General features: G+C 42.6%; 1 protein-coding gene across 1 annotated transcript in view; it reads right to left on the reverse strand.

The window, feature by feature from the left end:
- SYNE2 (spectrin repeat containing nuclear envelope protein 2) overlaps positions 1 to 26,203 on the reverse strand; it is a 280,671-nt gene that overhangs the window by 35,111 nt on the left and 219,357 nt on the right. The window contains exons 88-99 of the mRNA XM_075065745.1: positions 25,921 to 26,125; positions 24,288 to 24,467; positions 22,653 to 22,781; positions 18,238 to 18,392; positions 17,719 to 17,866; positions 17,104 to 17,198; positions 14,510 to 14,744; positions 12,200 to 12,394; positions 10,841 to 10,966; positions 7,657 to 7,812; positions 2,942 to 3,100; positions 1,383 to 1,549 (exon numbers count right to left, since the gene is read on the reverse strand). Coding sequence (XP_074921846.1) covers positions 1,383 to 1,549; positions 2,942 to 3,100; positions 7,657 to 7,812; positions 10,841 to 10,966; positions 12,200 to 12,394; positions 14,510 to 14,744; positions 17,104 to 17,198; positions 17,719 to 17,866; positions 18,238 to 18,392; positions 22,653 to 22,781; positions 24,288 to 24,467; positions 25,921 to 26,125 — 1,950 coding nt within the window. The remainder of the gene's footprint in view (positions 1 to 1,382; positions 1,550 to 2,941; positions 3,101 to 7,656; positions 7,813 to 10,840; positions 10,967 to 12,199; positions 12,395 to 14,509; positions 14,745 to 17,103; positions 17,199 to 17,718; positions 17,867 to 18,237; positions 18,393 to 22,652; positions 22,782 to 24,287; positions 24,468 to 25,920; positions 26,126 to 26,203) is intronic.

Raw genomic sequence — 26,203 nt, forward strand, 5'->3', positions numbered from 1 at the left:
ATCAGCAGATCCCAAAGCGCTTTACAAAGGAGGATAGTATCTATCCCCATTTGACAAATGGGGAAACTGAAGCACAGACTTGCCCAAGATCACCATGAAGGCCAGTGGCGGAGCCAGGAATAGAACCCATGTCTACTGAGTCCCAATCCAGTGCCCTATCCATTAAGAGCAGACCTGAGTGGCAGACTCTAAAGAAGAGCTCTTCTGTTGAGTTACCTTAGACTCCAGTGCTAAAACCCTTCATTACGATTCAGGGTAATTACAGCTGAGCCATGATGATGGTTGGGCCCATTTAGCTCCAATCAGAATATTAAGGGCGTGGGAGTCTTCTTTGAGGCCCACAGAAAACAAGGACAGGGAGAAACTCTAGAAAGAGTTTATCTTGGGCAGAAGGCTTAGGTTGATGCCAATGTTGTATTCATTTTATTGTTTCTGAGTTACCAACAAACCCAAATCCCAGGAAGGGTGTGAGTCTGGACACTACCTTGGGGTCTGTGTACTCTGCTGGGGTGGGATAAAGACTCAATCTGTTCACAGATTATAATGAAATTGGATAATCTCAGTGGGCAGCGTCACAATTTTCTTAGTTCTTTCAGTAAAATAAAACGTTTAATCCAATCAGAAGAGGTCATAGATGGGGCTATCCAGATTTTGTTGATTTGCCATGGCAAAGTTTTTCCTAATTTATCGGTCTGTGGTGAATGCTGCATTTTAAAAATAATGTGCAGGCCTTACAGATGTGGTCTTGTAAGAGCAGCCTACAATGTTGGGATTAAATTCCTATTTGTTAGACATTCCAGAAATGTTAAGAGCAGACTGGACCATTTTGACCATCTAGTCTGACCACTTGCATAACACAAGCCATAGGATTTGACCCAGTGATGCCCACATATTCCATTAACTTGAACATGGACTAGAGCCTATCTTTTAGAAAGGCATCCGGTGTTAATTTAAAGATTCCCAAGTGATGGAGAATCTACCGCATCACTGCACAGCCAATACGGTATTTTTTAAATGAAGTTCAGTACAATGATAGCAAAGTAAAATCACTTTGATTCCACCTTAAATCCTCAGATTTAGAAAGAAAAATCCCCCACCCCCCAGTGCTGTGTACATGGAGTAGTGTGGTTTCAAAATAGACCAGAAAACCCTAACAATCAAACTGAATAAGAAAATATAGATTTAATCTTATTTTTAAGCCAATTTTGAAATCCCAGTTAATCTACTTAAAAATCAGGTCACTATGTTTCTGAGTTTAGTTGGGAACCCCATGTAGACACTATACAAATTGTCAAAATAAGCATTTTATTTAAAAGTTTAAGGCCACTTCCTAGTTTCAATCACTTTCCATCAAATGCAAGTATTGAAATTTAAGTTCTTACCGTCCTCCAAAGACATCAAAGAGATGCTGCCACCGATTGTTAATTTTATGGAGTTTGTCGTCTATTTCTGCGACTCTGCTCTTGTTGCTAGTCTTGATCAGCTGATCACCCATTTGCTTCAAATGAAGTTTATTTTCACCAAACAGGTTTATTTCTTCCATACAGTCCTGAAAAAATACATCCCAAAATTACTCACAGCAAATACTGAAAATCAATTTCTTGTTGAAATTATGTTTCTAGGTTTCTTCGTTGTGTGGGGTAGGGATGGGCTTGAAGCAGGATGACCAAGACTACTACAGAAACACCAGAGGAGTAGATCCTCAGCTGGTGTAAAATGGCAGAGCTCCACTGGAGCAAATGGAACTACATCAGTTTACACTAGCCGAGGACTCAACCTATTTTTTATCATACAACCAGAAAATAAATAAAATAGAGAAGGGTAGGGAAAACAAACCACAAAGAACTACATTAGATCTGGTGTTTTAATACATTAAAGTACTACGCTGAAAACTTATTCTTAATGGAATAAAGTACCCATAATTAAGACACTATAAACCAGGGGTCCCCGCCATGTTGCCACCGAAATTCAGCAGCATTTCGCCGGATGCTAGACCGTTGCCATGGTCCTTCGTCTGGCGCCCACCAGACGAAAAGGTTGGGGACCACTGCTATAAACAGTAAGTGGCTTAAAGACCTGAAAGCTTTCAGGTACCTAACCCTAAGAATAGCAATTTAAATTTCTAATATTTTCTTGTTTGTTTGTTTTTCTTTTAACTTAAATTTTCAATGAGTTACCTTGAAAGAACCTGAATTCAAGTTCAAAGTGCTCTTCCTTTGCTGGTATTCTTATACTCGGAGATCTGGGATTAGTTACTGAGCCCCTTAAGCCATTAGGAAAGGACATTGGCGGTGGACTACTGTCTTGTGTCTTTAAGACAGTGCTTTTTATATATTATTACTTAATCAAGTCCAGTACCACAGAAGGAAATCAGGTTTGTTTCCTGACCTGATCTGTGGGTTTGGAGGTATTTTTTGGTTGTGGTGACCTCCTATGTACTTAGTTCCAAAACTACTGCACACCTCCGTATTCTGGGATCACCCCCCATTTACCTTCCAACTGCCCCTTTCACAACAGCTAGCACTGGTGAGAAGTGGGGGAGCAATGAAGCACTGCCAGGGCTCCACAGATTACCTACAAAGGATACTCCAAGATGAGGAGTCTCTAGCTTCACACACTACAAATATCAAGCACTGGACCCATAGGTTACATCCTTTCCCAGTGTAAGAAGCAGGAGTCCCAAGTGTAAATGCAGTATGTTGCTGCAGCGCAATCAGGGGGTGTTCTGTTTTGGTTTTGACTCTGAGATTGATCAGCAGTAGGGATAAAGACAAAGGACTTGGTATCAATGGAAGTTAGGCACTAAATACCTTTGTCAATTAGGGTCTAAATGTTTAAACGTCTAATCTTTAGCCTGTAAATCCTGTTCACATTCCTTTTTTAGTGTGGGCTTGTCTATAACAAATTCTTAGAATGCATGAAAAGCTGCTTTCCTGTTCACCTTTTTTAATTTGTCTATCGCATCTTCAATGCTAACATCTGCAGTCTGTAACACTTTGCTTTCCATCTCTACCAGCCATGTACATAACTCCTTATTCTTTTCATCGAACACAATCCACGCATTGAGTCTGTCCTCTATCTCCTGCTTATGCAGAGACACCTATGGATAACAATACATGACAGCTGTCAACATCTCTGAAATCTCTCAGCAGGAAGCCAACAATTACAAATATAATTAAAAGCATGCATGACTAAGATATATATTTATGTTTATTTTTAACATTAGATTATCGCAGCAGACTTCATTATAAATGCAAAATTCTAAATTAATTAGCGGTTCCAATTCACAGGACCATTTATTAGAGTTCTCCAGTTTTCCTTTTAAAGATGGTAACCAGAATGTTATAACATGAGGTTGGAACACCAGGAGTAAACACTGTCTAACAAACAGCAGATTCTCTCCTTTAGAAAAGCTACTAAACTAGATGACGGCTTTATAAATTATGACATTTGTAACAATTCACATGCCATGCAGTGGAAATCTGACAATGCCAAGTAAATCAGGAAAACAAAACATTCATTTATACACATAAACATATAGAAAATAGCTATATCTTACAGACAGACACATGTACGTACACACAACACGTGTTGAGATACATCCCTGTAATAAGTTCCCATATTTCTGCAATCATGATAAATTATGCAAATACAGATCCCATTTATTGTCCACCTTTGATCATCTCATTGGCAGTCTTCCCATTTACCTCTCCTATTACTAGTGCCTGGATTCTACGCCTGATATAATTTTATACAATGGTTGAAATTTGGGAGTAGCAATGAGGGAAAAGAAACATAAAAAGATCATTCATATCACATGATACATTAGATAACCTCACACTATTCTCCTTTTGCCCTTTCAGTTCTGAGAACTTGGGTTCCATATGTTCCTCATGCACAACAAATTACAAGGGTAGAGAAATGTATTCCTAAATCCGCACTGCCTCTTCACTCACATTACATGGACTACACAGAAAGAGGGGGTTAGAAGTGTTATGGAAAGGGCATAGAGGAATGGCCTCCAAAACTCATAAGAACATAAGAATGGCCCTTCTGTGTCAGGCCAAAGGTCCATCTAGCCCAGTTTCCTGTCTTCCAACAGTGACCAGTACCAGGTGCCCCAGAGGGAATGAACAGGGCAGGTAATTAACAAGTGGTCCATCCTCTGTCGCTCATTCCCAGCTTCTGGCAAACAGAGGCTAGGGACACCATTCCTGCCCATCCTGGCTAACAGCCATTGATGGACCTATCCTCCATGAATTTATCTAGTTCTTTTTGAACCCTGTTATAGTCTTCGCCTTCATATCCTCTGGCGAGGAATTCCACAGGTTGACTCTGCGGTGTGTGAAGAAATACTTTCTTTTATTTGTTTTAAACCTGCTGTCTATTAATTTCATTTGGTGACCCCCCTAGTCCTTGTGATATGAGAAGTAGTACAAAACACTTCCTTATCTACTTTCTCTACACCAATCATGATTTTATAGACCTCAATCATATCTCCCCTTAGCTGTCTCTTTTCCAAGCTTAAAAGTCCAAGTCTTATTAAAGGTTTCAGAGTAGCAGCCATGTTAGTCTGTATCCGCAAAAAGAACAGGAGTACTTGTGGCACCTTAAAGACTAACAAATTTATTTGAGCATAAGCTGTCATGGGCTACAGCCCACTTCTTCATATGGAAACTGTCCCATACCCTTAATCACTTTTGTTGCCCTTTTCTGAACCTTTTCCAATTCCAATATATCTTTTTTTGAGATGGGGCGACCATATCTGCACACAGTATTGAAGATGTGAGTGTACCATGGATTTATATAGAGGCAGCATGATATTTTCTGTCCTATTATCTATCTCTTTCTTAATTATTCCCAGCATTCTGCTCATTTTTTTTGACTGCCACTGTACACTGAGTGGATGTTTTCAGAGAACTATCCACAATGACTCCAAGATCTCTTTCTTGAGTGGCAACAGCTAATTTAGACTCACATTAACTCATATTAAGAAGAAATCAATCAAAGAATCCAGAGATCCCCCTCAATCTGCCAGCTCTTCTGCATCCATGATATGGCTGCTCACTCTTCAGCAGAATGGGGATCACATGATGGCACCGGCTATCCTCTGCCACCGGCACAGTCTCCCTGCTGATGAGGTAAATTAACGCCATCCCTGGGGGCAAGGAGGGGACAGCAATGCTGACTGAAGCAGCATTAACTCCTGTAAGTGTTTCTGATTTCAATTCTGCCTGTTTAAGAGGGGAACATTCTGCTTAGAATGCTGTTCCCTGTTCTAGCCCCCCCATCAGTCACAGAGCTCTTCCCACTAGAACTTCAGGCAGGAACTCTCTTGGGGAGTTTCCACTGAAGGGGGGCCATTATGAACTAGCTGCCTTTCCCTTCTGTGCTTCCACTCTTTTTCCCGGTCTGTGGTTTTGTCCCACTCTTTGCTCTGAGGTGGAACATGCACTATAGATTTAGATATCTGCACATACCATACGTGTGTGTGTTGTAATAAACCAGAACCCTTACTGATATGAACTGTTAAAACCCTGACCTACACATACCTTGCAATGGCAGGATGCAAACACTAATCCCCTTGAATGCATCTGCTCATTAACTGTTTGTTTATTTACTTCCCTACTCTTTCCAGCATGAGCATCTGGCTGCCTCACTCCTGATAGGTGCAGGGTTTGACTTTTAAAGTCTTTCAAACCTCTCCATTTAAATATCAATTGTTTTCAAACAATACATATCTTTCATTCTCCTGCTTCGACTCCCCTCGCAAAAGACATACAAAATGGAGTATTCTATTAGTATGTTTGAAATTGAATTACAATGGCCAAAAGTTTACAGTTTGGATTAATCATGTAGCTAGGCACATTGGCTTGATTTTCAGTTTCAGAGCCACTGGGCACTCACTATCTGAGCTAATGGTGCTCAGCATCACTGAATAATCAAGCCTCTTATTTAGGTGTCTAAATATGAATATATAGAAGGTGCCCAAATCAGGCATCCAACTTTGAAAATATTGTACCTACATGTTTTCAAGTCTAACATTCTCAGTGTTCAGAATCTGCTGTAGTAAGTAAAATAATGAACATTTCATTGGATTAGCCATTCAGGCCTTGTCTACACTACATTATTAAACTGACCTATGCCAGGTCAATGTACAGCCACCGCAGTAATTACTGTGGTTTTTCATGTCCACCCTACCTTCCTTCTGCTGGTGGCGTGTCCCCTTACCAGGAGTGCTGGCACCAATGTAAGTGGGGCACTGATTGCCTGGGCTGTTGGCTCCGTGCAGAGCCCTGCTGCTGGGCGCCGACATCCTGGGCTGTTGCTCTGCATAGTGCCTCAGAGCTGTGAGCTCCATGCAGAGCTGACAGGTGATGTAAGTAAAGCAGTGTCTACACAGACACTATGGCGCCCTAACTACACTGACATAAACGCTATGCCTCTTGTGAAGGTGGAGTTATTAAGCTCGATATACTGGAGGGCTTACATTGGTAGGAACAATGCTGTAGTGTAGACACTTAGAGAGTTAGGTCGACATTGTCGACCTAACTCTGTAGTGTAGCCCTGGCTTCTGTTTAAGGCAAAATATTTCCCCACATCAAAGTTATTATGAAGGGCCTGACTGCAATCCTTATTCCACCAAAACTCCCATTGCACCCAAACTCCCTTTGCCTAGGTAAGGTTTGGGCCCTAAATACTAAGAGAACTTTGTTTCTACAGGTTTCTTTTGTCATCTACAAAAAAAGAGCTGTGTAATTCAATGACTATAAAGGGTTCCATCTGTCGCTAGCTTAGAACTATCTGTTACGCTATCTTCTTAAATCAAGAATCTTAAAATCTAGCATTTTGTTTCTTTAACCATTACCTTTCTCTATTAATACCCAGGGGTATTTTACATATATATTTTACACATCGATATATACCAATCTATAAATTCAGTGAGCCAAATTCATCCCTGGTGTAACTCCATTGGCTTCTGTGAATGAATTTGGTCCAGTACATTTAAACGCAGTGCTAACTAAATGTAATAAAGCAGTAAGCCACAAAAGATGGCAAATGTTGAACAGTAAACTGTGCAAAGTTTTGGAAATACATTATATTAAAGAAAGGGCAAGTCCATTTTTAATATGTTTCGGTCCTTTTTACTAAACATACTGAAAAGCTAATTTATTTCTCAATTTCATTTATTAGCTTTCTTGGAGCTGTATTTTACATAAGCCTATGTAACATGCCATCATTTGTGAATTCATATGTAGGTAGCAGGAACAGCAAAACAGTTCTCCCCCACTTTTCCCCTCCTTTACCTCAGGCAATTCCTCTGTTTAGCCTTAGCACTCTAGTTTGTGAGTTAGAACAAAGCCATCCATTTCACCCAACAGTTGCATTTCTTTCATACACTATATTGCTAAAGAGTTTGCAAAACTGGAGCACTGTGTGTTATGGAAACAAAGAGAGCAGAGCCCAGAGTAACTTTATTCCACTATTGTTCAGCCATGCTGCTATAAAGAAACTGCATCAGCAAAGAATGCAACAAAAGAGACCCCACTAAAGCATGTTTCTTTCTGCTGGCTAGACCCAGCAAGACATTTCACCCTAAATGCATCAACAAAGAACAAGGACATGAACAGTATATTCAACAGCTAAGTGACTTACTCGCAAACAGAGTTCTTCCCATTTCCTGTGCAAATGCTCTACTTGCTCCTTCAGCAGCACCACATCTTCTGCAAGGATACAATGAGCCAAATCTGCCTTCATATTATCAAGTTCTTTCACGTTTTGATTCCAGTCTGCAAGTGACTTCTCCAGTTCCTGCATTAAACACAAGGGAAACAATCCTTTAGACTAAGCGCCTGTGTTTTTTCAAAACCTGTTGGTTTAATCCTCTGATTGGCCTGTGGGGGAGGGGAAAACAGAAAAAGAGGAGGGGAAATTTACACATAAAGGGTAAAGCCCTGAAAGCCTTTGCCAGGATGCTTTTAGGTCAGCCTCCCTTTCCTTTTCCTTCTATCTCTGCATCCTGTTTGGGGAAGGGTGGGAAGAGAAATGGTTAGCTTAAAAAAATTAATCTCTCTGTAGCTTTATTAGAGGGTCCCCTCCAGTGTTAGTTATTCTGAGCCTGATCCAGAGCCCATTAAAGTCAATGGCATAGCTCTTGTTGACTTCATTAGTGCAGAAACAAGCCTCCTGTTACTCTATAAAATACTAAAATAGTCTCTACTAGATATCCAACACCCAATATCTGCTGATACTCTGCTGCAGGGTTTGGCAGAGTGGCCAACTTTCTAATCGCACAAAACTGAACACCCTTGTTCACTTTCACTGGGCTGGGGCAGGGGGTTGGGGTGCAAGAGGGGGTGCGAGCTCCGGGTAGGGGTGCAGGCTCTGGGGTTGGGTGTGGGAGGAGATGTGGGCTCTGGCTGGGGGTGTGGGCTCAGGAGTGAGGGAGCTGGGGTGGAGGAGGGGGCTCAGGGCTCGGGCAGGAGGTTGGGATGTGGGAGGGGGTTTTGGGTGTGGGCTCCGACCGGGTGGTGCTGACCTCAGGCGGCTCTTGGTCAGCAGCACAGCAGGGCTAAGGCAGGGTCTCTGTCTGCCCTGGCTCTGCGCAGATCCCAGAAGTGGCAGCATGTCTGGCTCCTAGGCATAGGGGGCTCTGTGTGCTGCCCACAAGCACTGCCCCCGCAGCTCCCTCTGGCAGTTCCCGGCCAGTGGGAGCTGAGGAGCTGGCACTCAGGGCAAGGCCAGCGCATGGAGCCTCCCTGGCCGGCTGCCCTTCTGCCTAGGAGCCGGACATGCTGGCAGTTTCTGGGATCTGCGCAGCACCAGGGCAGGCAGGGAGACTGCCTTAGCGCCGCTGCACTGCCGACCGGACTTTTTAAAAAATATTAAAATTTTAAAAAACAAACAAAAAAATCCAACAACTCCCAGACCCATTTCTTTAGTTACAAGGAGATAATCTTTCCTTATGGCTTTTAAAACGTATTTGTGTTAACGCTGTCACTGAAGTAGAGGAGTAATTGCACAACAAACTGCAGTAGGGAAATATCTGTGTTCTAAACATGAGGGAAAGTCACATTTTACAGTAAAGAAAACTTGTCAAAAACCTTCCTGGTTCTGCTAACAAGGAAAAATGCTCTGCCTCTAGGAGAGGTAAACTGGACCAAAAAAAAAAAAAGAAAAAAAAGAACAAGGGGAACAGACAGCTCCTCCTACCCTCATAGTTCTTCTACATGGGCTGGGGGAGGCTGTCTCCCCGCAAAGAGCCCGGCGTGGCCCTGCCCACGCTCCACCCCTAAGCCCCTTCCTGCAGTTCCTTCCCAGGGCCCCTCTCTTCAGTAGCTCAGGCTAGCTAGGGCTGTAGGAGGTAGCTGCCGCAATGACTCGGGGTGCTGGGACCGTGCTGTCCAGCGCAGGGGTTGGGGGTTGGGGGCCCGTCCACAGCCCTGGTGCTCTACGCTGGGCTGCCGTCGCTCCATGGCTGGGGGTGCTTCGGCCGGACTGGCCGGAGCCGGAGTAGGGAGCTCCAGGGCTGAGGGTGCTCGGGTGGCCCAGGGCTGGGAAGTGGGAGGTTGCTCCGGGCTCCTGCAGGGAAGGAGGAGCAGAAAAGGAGGGTGAGGGGTGGGGCCTCAGGCAGAAGGGGAGGGGCTGGGGGCTAGCCTCCCCCAACGGCCAGGCGGGGTAAAGGAGCGAGGGCACTACAGGCTGAGGGGAGAGGGTTGAAAGGGGTGGAGTGGAGGCAGGGCTTGTGGCAGAGCCAGAGGTTGAGCAGTGAGCACCCCCTGGCACATTGGAAAGTTGGCGCCTGTAGCTCCAGTCCCGGAATCAGTGCCTATACAAGGAACCATGTATTAACGTCTGAAGAGCCGCAAATGGCTCTGGAGCTACAGGTTGGCCACCCCTGTCCTAGCTCTTATATAGCGCTTTTCATCTTTAGATCTCAAAGTGCTTTACAAAGGAGGTCATTATCCCCATTATTATTTTCTTTACAGGTGGATAAACTGAGGCATAGGGAAGGAAGTGATTTGCCCAAGGTCACCCAGCAACCCAGTGGCAGACTCGGGAATGGAACTCAGGTCTCTTGTGTGAGTCCCAGTCCAGTGCTCTGCACGAAAAGAAAGATCAAATGAAGAAACTGGGGTCCTTATTTGGTCCTTCTATACTTTCCCTTGTACCTAAGGGCTGCTTCTATACTGACACAATTTGGCACTTGTTCCCCATTGCCAAAGCACCACTATTGGTATTCTCAGTGGTGGTGGGTGTATGCAGACAGGGTGCAGGCATTTTTAATAAACACTGTGTCAACACACGTGTTTGAAAGCAGACTGTTCCTGCACATGAAAGGAAGCCAGCTATCACAAAGAAGATCTCAGGGAGCTGATAGCGATCCAAAGGCATCTGACATCAGTAAACTTACTTGTTTCCACAAAGAACAAGCAATTCAGTTCATAAACTTGGTAATAAAGCAGAATGCCATGAAGCCAAACGCAAAATTACCAGAACGAGTCATGAACTGGAAATACTTTCCATGCCATGTAACTTTCATGGCAGGACATTGGCAGCAAAGGCTTAAACAGCTGCTGCCCCACTCTGGCGCTCCTTTCCTTTTCTCTATTATTTTTAGCATGCCACAGGTGTGCAAGGGGAATAATAAGGTCCCTGCCTGGAGAATTTTACAGTCTATAATAGACTGGTAACACAATGAATAAAGACATCCAACCACATAGAGGGGAGGGAGGTGGAGTGACAGTTTCACAGAGGAGCAGGCAAGACAGAACTCCAGTCTCCTAGGGGCTCAAGTATTGTACAAGGAATATTTTTCTACAAAATGTGCTTTCAATACCTTAACCTGTTCCTTGGTTTTGTAGAGCTCTTCATGTTCCTCTGGAAGCGGATCTTTTACTTTTTCCTTAAGCTCTCGCAGCCTGCTTTCCAATTCCTTGATTAGCTTTTCACAACTGTCCCAGCTCTGTTTTTTTACAGAAACAAGGAAGTTATGAATGACAAATACCTTACAATATGAATGTACTGTACTGTATGGATGAATTAAAGAACAGCAATTTCTAAATTAATTTGTTTTGGAGGACTGATCATCAGGATCTTCTCTCAGTCCATGCACACTGTCCCTAATAAGAATTTCATTCATGGATTAATGGGAGGATTGAGCCCTCTTGTATTTCATGTTTGCCTTGAAGTGCATTTTAGCTCAAGTGGTTCACATCTCCTCCTATTCAAACTAAGATTCTTTGGAGCATAGTTTCAAATTATGCTGGGGATCAATTAAAGTGATATCAAGTTTTTATGCTTTGAAACACAAATTTACTACAGAGAGGAAACATTCATGAATCTACCTCTTAATTTTCAGAGGGGGTATATATGGTGAGGTGCATATGGCCTCTGGCATAGTCTGCACCTATAATGGCTCTATAAGAGAGTAAAGAAGTGTGACTAATGCCACTGGCCCCAATTCTCACCCAGGTGCTTCATGGCTAAAAGTGTGGGCAGAATTCCACAGCCCAGCCAGGCTCCATGCCCACAGACCATTACTGCAGTCCAAAGAGCGGAAGCCCATTATAGCAGTATCCACCCAGCCCCCCTCCACAGAGGTACAGTCCATGACTTCAGCCTTCCCACAACCTCCAGATATAGAGTGATGGAGTTGTTGGGGAATGATCTCAAAGGGAGTCACAGGGTCTCCTCAGAGTCTAGAGTTGGGGAGTTCACACTTGATGCTTTACTGGCAAGGAACTCTGCTGGGGAAGCAAGGGGAATGGGAGCCTTTTGACAACTTCAAAATGAAGCTGTTACCTGAGATTAGAGGCCACTGACTGAGACACATCCCTGCAAGGGCAAGTGGAGGACAACAGTGCCACCATGACACCCCACATCCCTAATCAAAGGCACTGGTTTAGGGGCTCTGTGTCCCCAACCTGTAAGCTTGTTTGTGGGTGTTACTGCAGCCCAGTCATGTAGTAGTCTTTGCAGGGCCTGCATATTAGGATCCGCAGAAGGGAAAACAAAGAGCTGGGAAGCTGCTACTCTTTCTGGGGCTCCTTGGGCACTTGCTGCATTGAGCCTCTCCACACCGCTAGCTGGCTTGTCCCTAGGACTGGTCAAGCTGCCCTGGAACGCCTCCACGTGGGAACAGGAGTGTGCAGGCATCTCAAGGTGTCCTCCTCCCCAGAGAACACCTGTCGAGTACCTGCACAGTGCCGAGGAGCTGTTTCACGATCGTCTCCACTTGAAGCTGGGCATCATTCCAATTCTCCTGTAACTGGCTGAGTTCCTCTTGTATTACAGCACTGGTCTCCAGGTCTGAGTCTTTACATAACTTCTCCCCAGTATCTACAGTGAGGGAGTATGTGGTTTGCCATCTCTGAAGAAGTATTTCCTTGTTCTAAAAAACCAACCACAACATTCTAAATCTCAGCCCCAGGATTAGAGAGCTTTACAAACCTGCTTGGCATTTCACTTTTTAAAAGGGTGAAAAAAATGGGCTTGTTCTTTGTTTTTATTTAACTTTTTGTTATGTGTAAAAACAAAAACAAACAAACAAAAAACCCCCCTCAACTCTGCATTTTTCCTGCTTGTTTTGAGTCTATAAGACGCTATGCTGATTTTATAATGAGTTAAATGATTACACCAAGGAAGTGGAGCGATTGAGAGAGATGGGATTTTTAGTCATATAGTTAAAAAGTCAAGTGTTTAATAAAATGTTGCATTTGTTAACAACTCTTTAACTTCAATGACTAAGCAAACATATTGGAGAAACAATGTCTTTGTTAATGACTGAACACCTCATTTCAGTAAAGTAAGCTAAAAACATCCCTCCTCTGTGAACCCTAACAATATCTTCATCAAAAATAGGGAAGATGAAAGTTAACATTCCTGTTATTTTTAAGGTAAAGAACTAAGCAGAAAAACATCCATAAAAGCCAGACTTTTTGGCCTTCCTTATGCATCATAAAGAAGCAAAAACAGGCACTAGCATAATTTTTAAGGTCCCCCGAAGGTCACCTTTAACAACAGGAGAAAATAAACATGAAACAAATGAGGCTAGCAACAAAGGAGCAGGGCACTGAAAGTCTTAAAATTTATAATATTCCTAGGTCCTAATGTTAATGGATTGTGTCTGTGTAGAAAGAGTATTGTAATAATCAAAACCAAATTTTTTGATTGCTTTATACACAGGCCAGTTAGGTACTCCTATTCAGATTGTCATAATATAAAGGAATATTGAATTCAACTGAAAGGCAACACATTTAAAACTAATAAAAGGAAAGTATTTTTTACACATTACATAATCAATCTATAGAACTCATTGCATCAAAGTATCACTGAGGTCAAAAGTTTAGAGCCACTCAGGAAACCTTTAGATATTTATGTTGATAAGAAGATCTACAGTTACACTACATGAGATATATTTTTAGTAAGGAATATAAGCTTTCATACTTCAAGTCATAAACCAGAGACTAAATGACAGAAGTTAGGAAGAAACTTCCTCTATCTGATGGTTATTCCATAACTAACTGTTGTGGCCTTGTCTACACTGAAGTTTTCTCACCTCTTATTTTTAAAAAGGACAAGTGTAAACCACAATTCTGTGCAATAAAGTGAACAAAGCCATGTTTACACTAGCAAGTGCCCTTACTATTATGGGCTTGTCTCCCATAGTAAGGTACTACTGGACATGAGGAAGGTTGGCAGAATCAGGTTCTAATGAATTAAAAACAGCTCGGCTAATCTAATAGGACATATTATTGTTTAAAATATTCTGTCACAGCATATTTCTCTCCAAAGCAAAAAATTATTCAGTCCTCTACCAAATATATATCTGGCTTCAAATCAGACATTGTTCAACTTTAAACTCAGATTCCTATTACACTTTAAACTATTAGCTTTAAGAGCTTATCTATCCAGAAATTTGTGACAGTGTTGCCCTATTAACCAAGCAAGAGATTCTGGTTTTGGTTCATAATTCAACCTAAAGTTACTTTTTTTGAATAGGGTCACATTTAAATTGAAAAACAAACAGCTCTGGTAACTTAAATTGTTAATGTTCAGTTCAACATTCCCATTAACATAAAACCTCCCAATTATAGTAAATACTCATGAACTATTGGGAATTTTGAAAATTTATTCACAGAGGTCACTCAAATGAAGACAAGCAAAAGGAAACAGGGCTGACTTTCTGCAATATTATGGGCAGGATAATCCATGTGCTTTAGTGAGAACTTGTTGAGGTTCTTTGAATCTTTTCAATCAGGACAGATTCACTAAAAACTTCATCTGCTCCCAGATCATAATTTTATTTAGGAGTTTATTGTGGGTTTCCACAATGCATAAATCAAGACAAGTTTTAATGAAACTGTCCCTTTAAGAAAAGAAATCAGCAATTTGTTTTGTGCAAAAAGTGAATGCCTTTGAAGTCCTTTAATTTTTCTGGATACATGTCATTTCAATCTGAAAAATCACTGATCATCTATTTATTTATAAGAAATAAAAATATGACCTTGAAATCATGAATTAGATTCCTAAGATGGTAAAGGCTGTAGCTGTCCTGGCTCTTCACAGCAGCTATGAAGTTATTTGTACAAGTAAGAAAATTTGTGAGATTCTGTTGAGAAACCCTGAAGTGCTGCCACTGCTTCACAAGTCCATCGATATCTTTCTTCCTCTGCTGAACCATCCGGATAACACTCTGCCACTGTTCCTTCAGCAATGTGAGTTTGGAAATAAACTCAGTTCTGAAGAGGACACAGATTGCAGTGTTAATACAGAATGTCATCTTCCCCTTAAAAGCACATTAAAACACAAAATAGAGCACCATAAGCACAAGCCGCCTCTGTGCATCAAAACTTCTGTGTGGCAGAAAACTATAAAATGATACAAGAACAAACACGAGAGTTTCTCCTGCTATGGCACAACAGCATATGGTACAGCTAGACCCAGAAACAAGTTGTTCCAAATGCATTCTTGAAGTGGATGGAAGTCAATACCGGCAGCAACTGCACTGCAAAATAGAGCTGTACTTGAGCAATGCTAGAACAGCCTCCTGTCACCATTATACTCTAGTGCAGGTGCAGCATTAGAGCCCGTCTGCATTACAAAAAAAATCTGTGTAGTGCTGAACCCCTTCAACCCAGTTTTTAGTTTCTACCATGCAATATAATATGCTTTTGCCTGCTCCACATTAACAAGCTGAAGTGTTTTCAGCCCATGCCAGTAAAAATGGGTTCAGCTAACATACTTTCTGAATAGTTCAGATGACGCCTTAGAGAAAAAAGAGGAAGGGGAAAGGTAAATCACTTGCAATGTTACTGCTGCTATGGAGTATGTATAAGTGATTCTTAGAGATGTTCCATGAGTTCATACACTGGCCAACAAACAACTCATCTCTCCATTACCCAAATTAGGTTCGTGTTGGGTTTACAAAAATTAGCCAGAACACCATGTCCTATTGTGAATGGAGAATCAGCAGGCTCCATTGCTAGGTGCCCTTCTTGAGTGCTCTCTCACCCTGTTGTGGCATGAGTACTCATGGAGGAAAAGAGGATTGAGTCCTTTACATACGGCAACCATAGACTCATCATAGAATCATAGACAATCAGGGTTGGAAGAGACCTCAGGAGGTTATCTAGTCCAACCCCCTGTTCAAAGCAGGACCAATCCCCAACTAAATCAATCATTCTACCTACCACCAGAGGATAGCCACACCTCAGCTGTAAACACAGCAACTCTTCAACAGTGCAGAACAGTTAGGGCAGTAAGTGAAGGATATCTTATCCCAGGAGAAACTACAAGAGGATTTTTGGTTTTTTGGTAGGAAGAATGTAGTTATTACCCAAAGGGGAACTTGGCCAGGACACCGGTGGTCACACCTCTATTTTTGCAAGATGTACCACAGGCTCTAATGAACACACATGGTTTTGACTTGGGTTGAAAAAGCCTCTTTTAAGGGACAGTTGAGGGTGTTCCAGACTGAGACAGAGGGAAGCATGTCACCTCTTGAATCACCAATACTACTCTATGTAAGACCCAGGAATATATGCAGGAATTTAAATTTGACTGCTTTTGGAGGGGCCCATTAAACACACACATATTATGCACATTAAACCATATCAACACATGAACATACATCATAGGTAAGGCTACGTTTAAGTCATGGGTATTTTTAGTAAAAATCATGGACCGGTCACGGGCAGTAAACAAACATTCATGGCCCGTGACCTGTTCATGACTTTTACTATATACCCTAACTAAAACTTGGGCAGGGGACCACGGGTACTTGGTGGGGGGGCAGTCCAGGGGAGGTGGTGGCCCAGGACCCTTACTGGTACTGGGAGGGGGAGCCAGGTGGAGGCGCATGGCCCAGGACCCCGCTGGTGCTGGGAGGGGAGGCCAGGCAGCAGCACACAGCCTGGGACACTGGAGAGGATGGTTAGCATGCTCCCTACCTGGCTCCACGTGTCTCTGCATCTCCTAGGAAGAGGGGAGGCCACGGGGGCTCTGCACGTTGCTCCCGCCACAAGTGCTGGCTCCACAGGTCCCATTGGCCAGGAATCGCAGCCAATGGGAGCTGTGGGGGTGGCACCTGCAGGCGCAGGCACAGCCCCCTTGCCGCTCCACCTAGGTGCTGCAGGGACATGCCAGTGGGAGCCAGGGAGTCCCCCATCCTGAGGTAAGCGCTGCCCCGCACCCCAACCCCCTGCCCCTAGCCCTGAGCCCTGTCCCACACACCCAAACTGCTGCTGCTGGCCCAGGGACTGCCTGACTCTGCCAGTCCCTGAGCCAGCACCGGTCGCCGCAGAAGTCATGGAGGCCACAGAATCCATGACTTCCGTGACAGAGCCGCAGACTTAATCATAGGCATAGAAATAAATGGCCATACACTCACCATTTCAATGAAAATCTATGCACCATGGAGCTATCTGAATTAATGTATCCACAAATACTTGGCTGTGGCGAGGTTACAGAGCTCCTCTGGTCCTGGGGCTGTGGCAGGGCTGGAGGAGTTCTGTGCCCTGGCCAACTATTGCCCCTCCCCCACTTGTGCATGTCCCTGGTAAGAACTAAGGGGAAAAAAATCTATTTTTTTTTTTTTACCTTTTTTCTGCTTCTCCTGTTTCCAGCAAAAGTAACGCTTTTGATATGATAGAATTAAAAATCTGCTGATTTACAGAAATCTCTGCTTGCAGCATCTGCAAACATTGCAAAAATAAGAACAATATTAATTCAGTAACTGATGGGCATTTAAAAACAAACTTTACACATAGAATTATTCTGGAATAGCTATTTTTGAACAGCTCCATATTTCGTGAATAAGAAACAGAATATGGCCCACATGCCCTGAGGAGTACAAGTTTTACACAAAGCAGTAAATGTTTAGTATAATGTTTGTGGAATTAGATGCACAACTACTAATTATAAAAAAGTCTGGGTGACATCCTGTCTCTGTGTGTCTAACTTGCAATGCATGGTATTTAGTATTTGCAGATACAGATATTGTGATTTATTTCAGCTGGGACAAGAAGCATCCTCTCAGCTTTGCTCCAATGTAATGTTCCCAAGGTGTAATGTATTATTGACACTTTGAGTGGATTCCATTTATATATTGCACAGACTGCTGCTGTTCTATAATACCACCCACAGTATCTCTTTGCAAAGATATGGTTTTCAAGATTTTTTTTAAAACCCAGATTAAATCTTCAGCATTATTACCTCATATATTCTCTGTTGTTCCTGAAGCTTTTCAAATCTGCCAGCAATATTCACTTTTAAACCCTCTTTCATCTTTTCTAGAAATTGTATCCAGTTTTCACATTTCTGAAGAAATTTCTTTTCATCCGATTGAATTCTCTCAAATTCACTGTTAAGAGAAATAATACAGGAACCAGTCTATTGTTGTATATTTTCCAGTTATGATTGTTTATGCTCTAACAAAGGGGGCAGATTGGTAGCATCATGGGCCCTAATCAGGATGAGGTCCCATTGTGCTAGTCTCTACACAAAACACATGCCAACACATGTGCCTTTGTGCTCCAAACAACTTAAAATATTAAAAAACAAAATAAACAAACAAAATCGGTGGAGTGTTTTTAAGTTAGTTTCAAATAGAGGAATTATTTTTGACAAGCCTCTTGGAAATCTGGGAACCAGCTTGTGGGAAATATTATAATCTGCTTTTAATTGTCCTCATGCACACTGAAACAGCTGGGGGAATTATTGTGCTTTTTTGACCTGCAATGCTCCAAGGCTGTTGCTGTCTTCTGAGCCCACTGTCGATTCAGGTTCTGTAGTTTCTTCACAGTGAAATCACTGAGTGGTAGCCTAAAGCTCACTTCATTCAGATTCTCAATGCCAGGAGACATTGCAGTAAGCTCCAACGTGTGGCTCTGCAAATGATGGAACAAAATATCACCTTTTTCCCATGTCTAGAAAATATAAGTCTTTTCTGTGATGTTTGACAACATAATGTAAACAATGCCTTATGTTCAAGTTAAAAGAGTGGTGGATGAAAAAGGTGAATTTCAGGAAGCATAGTTAGTTCATATTGGGCTATGTCATCCCTCCAGTAGAGAGCACTGAAAACAAGAGAGTTTTCACTTTCAGTTTCCTTTGCACTATTCTTGGGGGAAAAGTCAGACACACCTTCTGAATCCTCATTCATGGAAGCAGTAAAGGGTTATGCATAGCGTATTTTGTAGTATCCGTAAGTGGCAGGGCTTAAACTTCATACCAAAGTTTGAGGAGGGGGAATTACACCAACCCCAGATCCAGCAGGTTTCCCTTTTCTCTTTTACAATTCTGCCTGCAATCCATGTTTTGGTTCCTTTTTAAAAGTAACTCAGTATGTTTTATGTTGCTCTGAGGATTCAGTTATTCTGATGAAATGCTCTTCAGATAAAGTATTCCACTGCATTTCTGATTTCCTTAGAATTTTTTTAATGATGAAGAACCATCTTCTGCTAGCAATTAAAACTACCCAGGCGGTTACTGTACTTTATTCATTTCCAGTGCTTGTGAAGAGAGATGACATATGATGGGATTTCTGGTTTTTCAGTTTGGTTTTTAAAAAACCTAGGAAATTACACACAAACATACTATGTTAACATTATTAAGAACATTATTAAGGTGGCAAAGTCAACCACTCAAAAGTTAGGAAATCAAAGAATTGATATTGCCTGTGCAATCTTAATTTAGCCGCCTTGTGCACGAGCAGGAGAGCGAAAGAGAGGAGGACTCCTGCCTCATACTGAGAAAGCAGGAGATCAGGGAGTTATCTTAAGTGCCTATACATAAATACAAGAAGCTTGGGAAACAAGCAGGGAGAACTGGAAGTCCTGGCACAGCCAAGGAATTATGATGTGACTGGAATAACAGAGACCTGGTGGGATAAATCACAGACTGGAGTACGGTCATGGATGGATATAAATTGTTCAGGAAGGACAGGCAGGGCAGGAAAGGTGGAGGAGTTGCATTGTATGCAAGAGAGCAGTGTGACTACTCAAAGCTCCAGTATGAAACTGCAGAAAAACCTGAGAGTCTCTGGATTAAGTTTAGAAGTGTGAGCAACAAAGATGATGTCATGGTGGGAGTCTGCTATAGACCACCAGACCAGGGGGATGAAGTGGACAAGGCTTTCTTCCGGCAACTAACAGAAGTTACTAGATCACAGGCCCTGGTTCTCATGGAGGACATCAATCACCCCGATATCTGCTGGGAAAGCAATACAGCAGTGCACAGGCAATCCAGGAAATTTTTGGAAAGTGTAGGGGGCAATTTCCTGGTGCAAGTGTTGGAGGAACCAACTACGGGCAGAGCTCTTCTTGATCTGGTGCTCACAAACAAGGAAGAATTAGTAGGGGAAGCAAAAGTGGACGGGAACCTGGAAGGCAGTGATCATGAGATGGTTGAGTTCAGGATCCTGACACAAGCAAGAAAGGAGAGCAGCAAAATATGGACCCTGGACTTCAGAAAAGCAAACTTTGACTCCCTCAGGGAACTGATGGGCAGGATCCCCTGGGAGAATAACATGAGGGGGAAAGGAATCCAGGACAGCAGGCTGTATTTTAAAGAATCCTTATTGAGGTTGCAGGAACAAACCATCCCGATGTATAGAAAGAATAGTAAATATGGCAGTGACAGCTTGGCTAACGAAATCCTGCTGATCTAAACACAAAAAAGAAGCTTACAAGAAGTGGAAGATGGACAAATGACCAGAAGGAGTAAAAAACATTGCCGGGCATACTGAGAAATCGGAAGGCCAAATCTTACTTGGAGTTGCAGCTAGCAAAAGAGTTAAGAAAACAAGAAGGGTGTCTTCAGGTATGATGAGCAACAAAAAGAAAGCCAAGGGAAGTGTGGACCCTATATGAATGGGAGAACATACCAGTGACAGAGGATTGGAAAGAGCTAAGGTACTAATGATTTTTTGCCTCTGTCTCATGAACCTCCCAAGACGGCTGCACTGGCAGCACAGTAGGGGAGGGTGACCAGCTCGCTGTGGAGAAGGAAGTGGTTCAGAACTATTTAAAAAAGCTGGATAAGCACAAATCAGGGGGGCTGGATGCGCGCATCCAAGGGTGCAAAAGAGTTGCGGATGTGCTGCAGAGAGCCATGCTATAAACTTTTGAAAACCATTGGCGATCGGGGAGAACCTGGATGACTGGAAAATGGCAACGTAGTGCACTCTTTAAGAAGGAGGGAGGACCAGGAACTACAGGCCAGTCACCTCCTCTAGTCCCTGGAAAAATCATGGAGCAGGTCCTCAGTCATGGAGCAGGTCCTGATGACACTTAGAGGAGAGGAAAGTGATCAGTACAGTCACATGGATTCCCGAGGCAAGTTCATGCTGACTAACCAATTGCCTTCTATGAGGAGAAACTGGCCCTGTGGATGAGAGGAAAGCAGTGGACATGTTATTCTTGACTTTACGAAAGATTTTGATATGGGCCTCAGTACTTGCTGGCAACTCCAAGTCTAGTTGGCCCATCGGTATAAAGCAGAGTGCCCCAAAGGATCAGTCCTGGTGGTTGTTCAACATCTCATTAATGATCCGGAGGATGTGGTGGACAGCACCCTCAGCAATTGCAGATGACACTAAACTGGAGGAGTGGTAGATACGGGTTGAGGATAGGGACAGGATACGAAGGGACCTAGACAAATTAGAGAATGGGCCAAAAGAAGCTAATCAGAGAGACTATAGGCCCAGCAACCGAGCAAGTGTTTGGTGGCAGAATTCTAGGGGGCCATTCTGGGTTGGGTTTTGCTTCAGCATTGCGTCTAGGAGGTTTCTTCTTGCTTGGGCAGCAAAAACCTAGAGCCGGCCCTAAATCTGATGAGTTTCACAAGAACAAGTGCAGAGTCCTGCACTTAGGATGGAAGAATTTCTACGCACTGCTACAGACAAGGGACTGAGTGGCAGTCAGCAGTTCGGCAGAAAAGGACCTAAAGATACAGTGGAAGAGCTGGATAGGAGTCAGTGTGCCCTGTTGCCAAGAAGGCTAATGGCATTGGGCTGTATAAGTAGGGGCATTGCCCGCAGATTGAGGGATGTGATCATTCCCCTATTCAGCATGGTGAATGTGAAGGAATCTGTAGTACTGTGTCCAGTTGGGCTCCACACTACAAGAAGGAGCGGAAATTGGAAAGAGTCCAGCGGAGAGCAACAAAAATGATAGGGAGCTGAAGCACATGACTAGAGAGAGGCTGAGGAACTGGATGTGAATCATGCAGAAGAGAAGAATGAGGGGGGATTTGACAGCTGCTTTCAACTACGTGAAAGGAGGTTCCAAAGGGGATGGATCTAGACTATTCTCAGTGGTACCTGACGACAGAACAAGGAGTAACAGTCTTAAGTTGCAGTGAGGGAGGTTTAGGTTGGATAATAGAAAAAACTTTTTCACTAGGAGGGTGGTGAAGCACTGGAATAGGTTATCTAGGGAGGTGGTGGAATCTCCTTCCTTAGAGATTTTTAAGGTCAGGCTTGATGAAGCTCTGGCTGGGATGATCTAGTTGGGGATTGGTCCTGCTCTGAGCAGGGGGTTGGACTAGATGACTTCCTGAGGTCCCTTCCAATGCTGATATTCTATGATAAAGACTTAAATTACTATTTTTTTCAAGATGACCCCCACCTCATTCCCTGCACAGGATGGACCTGCTCTGGGTATCCATCAGGCTAATTTCGTAAAGGAAATTGTTGTCTGTAGGACTCCTGCTTTTTGCTGCAGAAATCGGAGGTGTGTAGTGAATGAGGCAGGGGACTGCAGGAAGAGAAAGGCGGTTCTCATTGTTAAGGCAGCTGAATAGACAACTGGATTCTATCCCTGCTTCTGCCACAGAGTTTTCCACTAAATGAGTTAGGGGCCTTGTGGAAATAAAATAGTACATGATCAGGAAATTCAAGACTGTATCATAATGGATATGCAGGTCGGGGCCAAATTCAAGTTTCATAGGCATTTCTGGCATTTCCTAACTTTTGAGTGCTTGACTTTGCCACCTTAATAATGTTCTTTTAACATCATTTTTGTGCATGTAACATTTATGATAATTAAGCTACAGGAAGTACCTATGGTGCTACATGAATAAGTATCCTACAGACTCTCTTACATATGCATAATTTATTTCTTTATAGTCATAAGAGCTGGATGTACCATGAGTAATTCTGAGTCATCTTCTTTTCTCTGTAGATACAACTTATCCAAAACTTCTATAGGTGTCTTAATTCGAGCTTCCACTGTGCCCAGACAATTATTGAAATCCATCAGTTGTAAAAGGTTGAACTAGGATGAGAGATTATTTTTATTATAATCAGCTTTAATACATATATTCAATATGAGCAAGAGAATAATACACAGCATCCTTGGGAAAACAAACAGCTGCTAGATTAGAGTAACTGGTGTATTTGTAGTTAATATTTATGTCTATATTTAAACCATGCTTATTTATATTCTTTTTCTAGATTTTATCATTGGAATATGTCCTTGCATTTTTAGAGTAAATATTTAGCCTTGATTTCTTGTTATTGGCTGCACAGTTCTAGAAATTAATGGCTGTTTTTCCACAGCACAATATGTTTTTTTGACTATGAGAAAACAAGGAAAGTGAAATGAAAATGAAGAAAATGCTTCATTACATAGAGATACACAACTGTCCGCTGTCACGGTGAGAAATAACTCACTGGGGAGGAGAGATGGTGTTGTGGTTAAAGCCCTGTAGTGGCCTTTTTTTTTTTTTTTTTTTTTTTAACTTGGGAAACCTGGGCTTGTTTATCAGCTCTGCATCATACTTATAGAAGGTGGTAAACTCTGCAAGTTTCAACATACAGTTTCCTCCCAATTTTTCAATTGAGGAGAAGTAGGATTTAACCCAACATACAGACATGTGGCAAGGAGCTGAGCCTCCATATCCTGTGAATTGTGGGAGATCCACATGGATCTAGGAGAAAAGGGCAGACATGCTGTGCAGAGACCTGCTACCAAGGACTTGATGATTTAGGATGAAATTACGGAGCCACAGCACAGCTACTCAGATGGCAGGAAATTCATGAAAATGGTTCTGCTCCTTTATCAGCCACATGGAGAGTTTGGTCCCATTTGCTGTTATAGATAGGGCTGTGGGCATTACTTGGGCTCTAGTAGCTCCCAGTTGGCTCCACCTGAGGGGAAGAAATGCAGGACTGGGTTTGGGATCCCACAGTTTTCTCTTCCCTCCCCATTTCCAGGGTTGAGGGACCTGTGCCAGGAAGGGGTCTGGTGTCACCCTCTGCCTGAGAGCTCTCAAATTACACTTGTGTAAGGAATGAATGACAAGAATGACAAAGGAAATCGCTTGTGGTAAGACCACAAAATTACACAAGAGAAAATGACTACACAACTAGAAATGAAATAAAATTATATTACTCTACAGGTAAAGCTTACACATGATATCAAGAATCAGAGACATCATCTCCAGGAAACAACCTGTGTTTCCAAGCATTGGAGTGGGATGATGCATGGAGACATCCATCCATATTACAAATTAACAGGCCTGCTTACAAGTGTGTGACAGAGCAGGGTGTGTGTGGAAGGGGAAAACAATTGAAACTGGGTGAACACAGCATAGCAGGCTCACGATAAAAGTGTAACCCACCTGTTCCCCCAGGACTTTATTTCTCTTTCATAGCTCAGCTGATGCTATCATTCAGATTTCACCGAGTTCTAATTCAAACTGAACTTCAGTTCAGGAACTATATGATTTTGTTGAAAAATAAAACTGTATTGAGAGCAAATTTACTATATAAGAAGTACCTCAAATTCATCTGATTTCATCTGCAACATCTTTTCCAAATAAGCTATCCTTTTGAGAGGATGCAACTTCTCTGAAAGAACTGCTTGTGTAGCTGCATTAACCTGTTGGGCTATCTGGTCTGTCAACTCAGAAACCTGGAGAAAGCTTCCCTTTATGGTTTGAAGGCCTTGTTGCAGTATCTAAAGTGAAAGATCAAAAGAATAAATCAGATCTGCGTTGCTGTGTCTCTTTTATTGCTATAACTAAGCTTCTTCTGTTGATCTGCATTGGAAGCCAAATTCAGCCATAGACTGAGAGAATCTTTCATTGACTTTAATGGGTGTGACAAGCACTTACTCCAGGGTGGAATCTGATAAGTCTATTAGCAGTGATGGGAAGGACAAAACCGTTGATGTTACTGAAGGTCTGCCTCCCAGTTACCCAGAGATTTAGGCTGATTTTTTAAAGTGAGGCATCCAGCTCCCGATGAGCTCTCTTCAGCTCCTTTAAAAATTCCCAGACTTAGTATCTGGATTCAAAGTTCAGTGGGATAACATTGCCCAGTAATAATTTCAGGCACTTGGATACTAATGTTATGAGGGAGACTAGAGAAATAAATTAGAGAGAATATAAATCCTCTCTAGAATGGCTTTATACAGTGATAATAATATCCTGCTAACCGCTACGCTGAACACCTCTGCCAGCATTTTGGAACCATTTTGATTGATTGAGAGCTTTTTTCCCCCCTCCAGCAACAATACTATAAGTTTCAGTTCTAAATGTTATGAACAATGAAGGGAGCAGCTGGTACTTCTACAACCTACTGCTTGTAGTTCCTTTTATCTGGAGAGAGATTTACAGAATATCCTCTTGGAATGTGTAATCCTCTGCCACGTTCACTTAATTCTAAACGTGAAAATCCCTGGGCTTTTATTCCACTGAAAACTATATTTCAGTGGGCAACGAGTAAAGATTAACTATGAAAGGACAGACTTCCCTGAAAGGTAAAATATGCTTTGGGGCGTATTGACCCTGTCTTTGGCATCATTCAGACTGTAAGCACTTCAGTTGTTTATAAAGGTCAAAATATATAATAAAGGTCAATCATTTTTGTTCAATGATTGCTACAAAATAGCCAGATTCTCAGGTTCCCTATGTTACCTTCATAGAGTATTGCCACTGCAAGGGGATGGAATTCTGGCATTAAATGCCAGCCAGGATTCCTCTTCCATTCGGGGATCACTGGAGGGGATTAATCAAGAGTAGCTGGCTCTATGCCAGTTACTCCTGGCACTCCACCTCTGGCACAGGAGACATGTCCAGAGCAAACTGCACCCTGGTGGTACTCCCTAGGGGACCACTGCAGACAATATAGTTTAGAGAAGCCTTGCCGCTACTCTAACTTATGCTGAGGCTAAACTGGTCCCAGGCTGCCCACAGAAAAGGAGAGTGCAAGAGATGAAGTCAGGTCACCATCTCCTTCCCTTCTTTGCATCCTGTGCTTGGCCTGACCTGAGGACTGGGCCAATGAAGTTAAAGAAAATTAAAAAAGGACGGATTACAAAAGAGAAGTCAGGCCCTGGTTTTCATTGTCAGGATTTTTAAAGAGGTCCAGTCTTGCATTAATAAGGTAGCGAGAGCACTTTTATGTACCTTCACATCCTGTATCTTCTGCTTCAGGGCTTCCACCATGTTGTCTTCAGATAAGTGAGTTCCCAAGAGCTGATGACACTGATCTTCATGTTGTTCTAACCTCAATGCTGCCTCAGTGTATAACCCATCATACGACTCCCAAAGCAATAACAAAGCTTGTGCTGTCTGTAGCTCATCAGTGACTTCTTCATTTGCCAGAGTCCATCTGCAATATACAAGAACATAACACAGGTTATTGATTAAGGTTTTGCCCTTACACTTGGGGATGTGCACGGACCAGCCA

This window comes from Chelonoidis abingdonii, chromosome 4, assembly GCF_003597395.2.
Source record: "Chelonoidis abingdonii isolate Lonesome George chromosome 4, CheloAbing_2.0, whole genome shotgun sequence".
NCBI lineage: Eukaryota > Metazoa > Chordata > Testudines > Testudinidae > Chelonoidis > Chelonoidis abingdonii.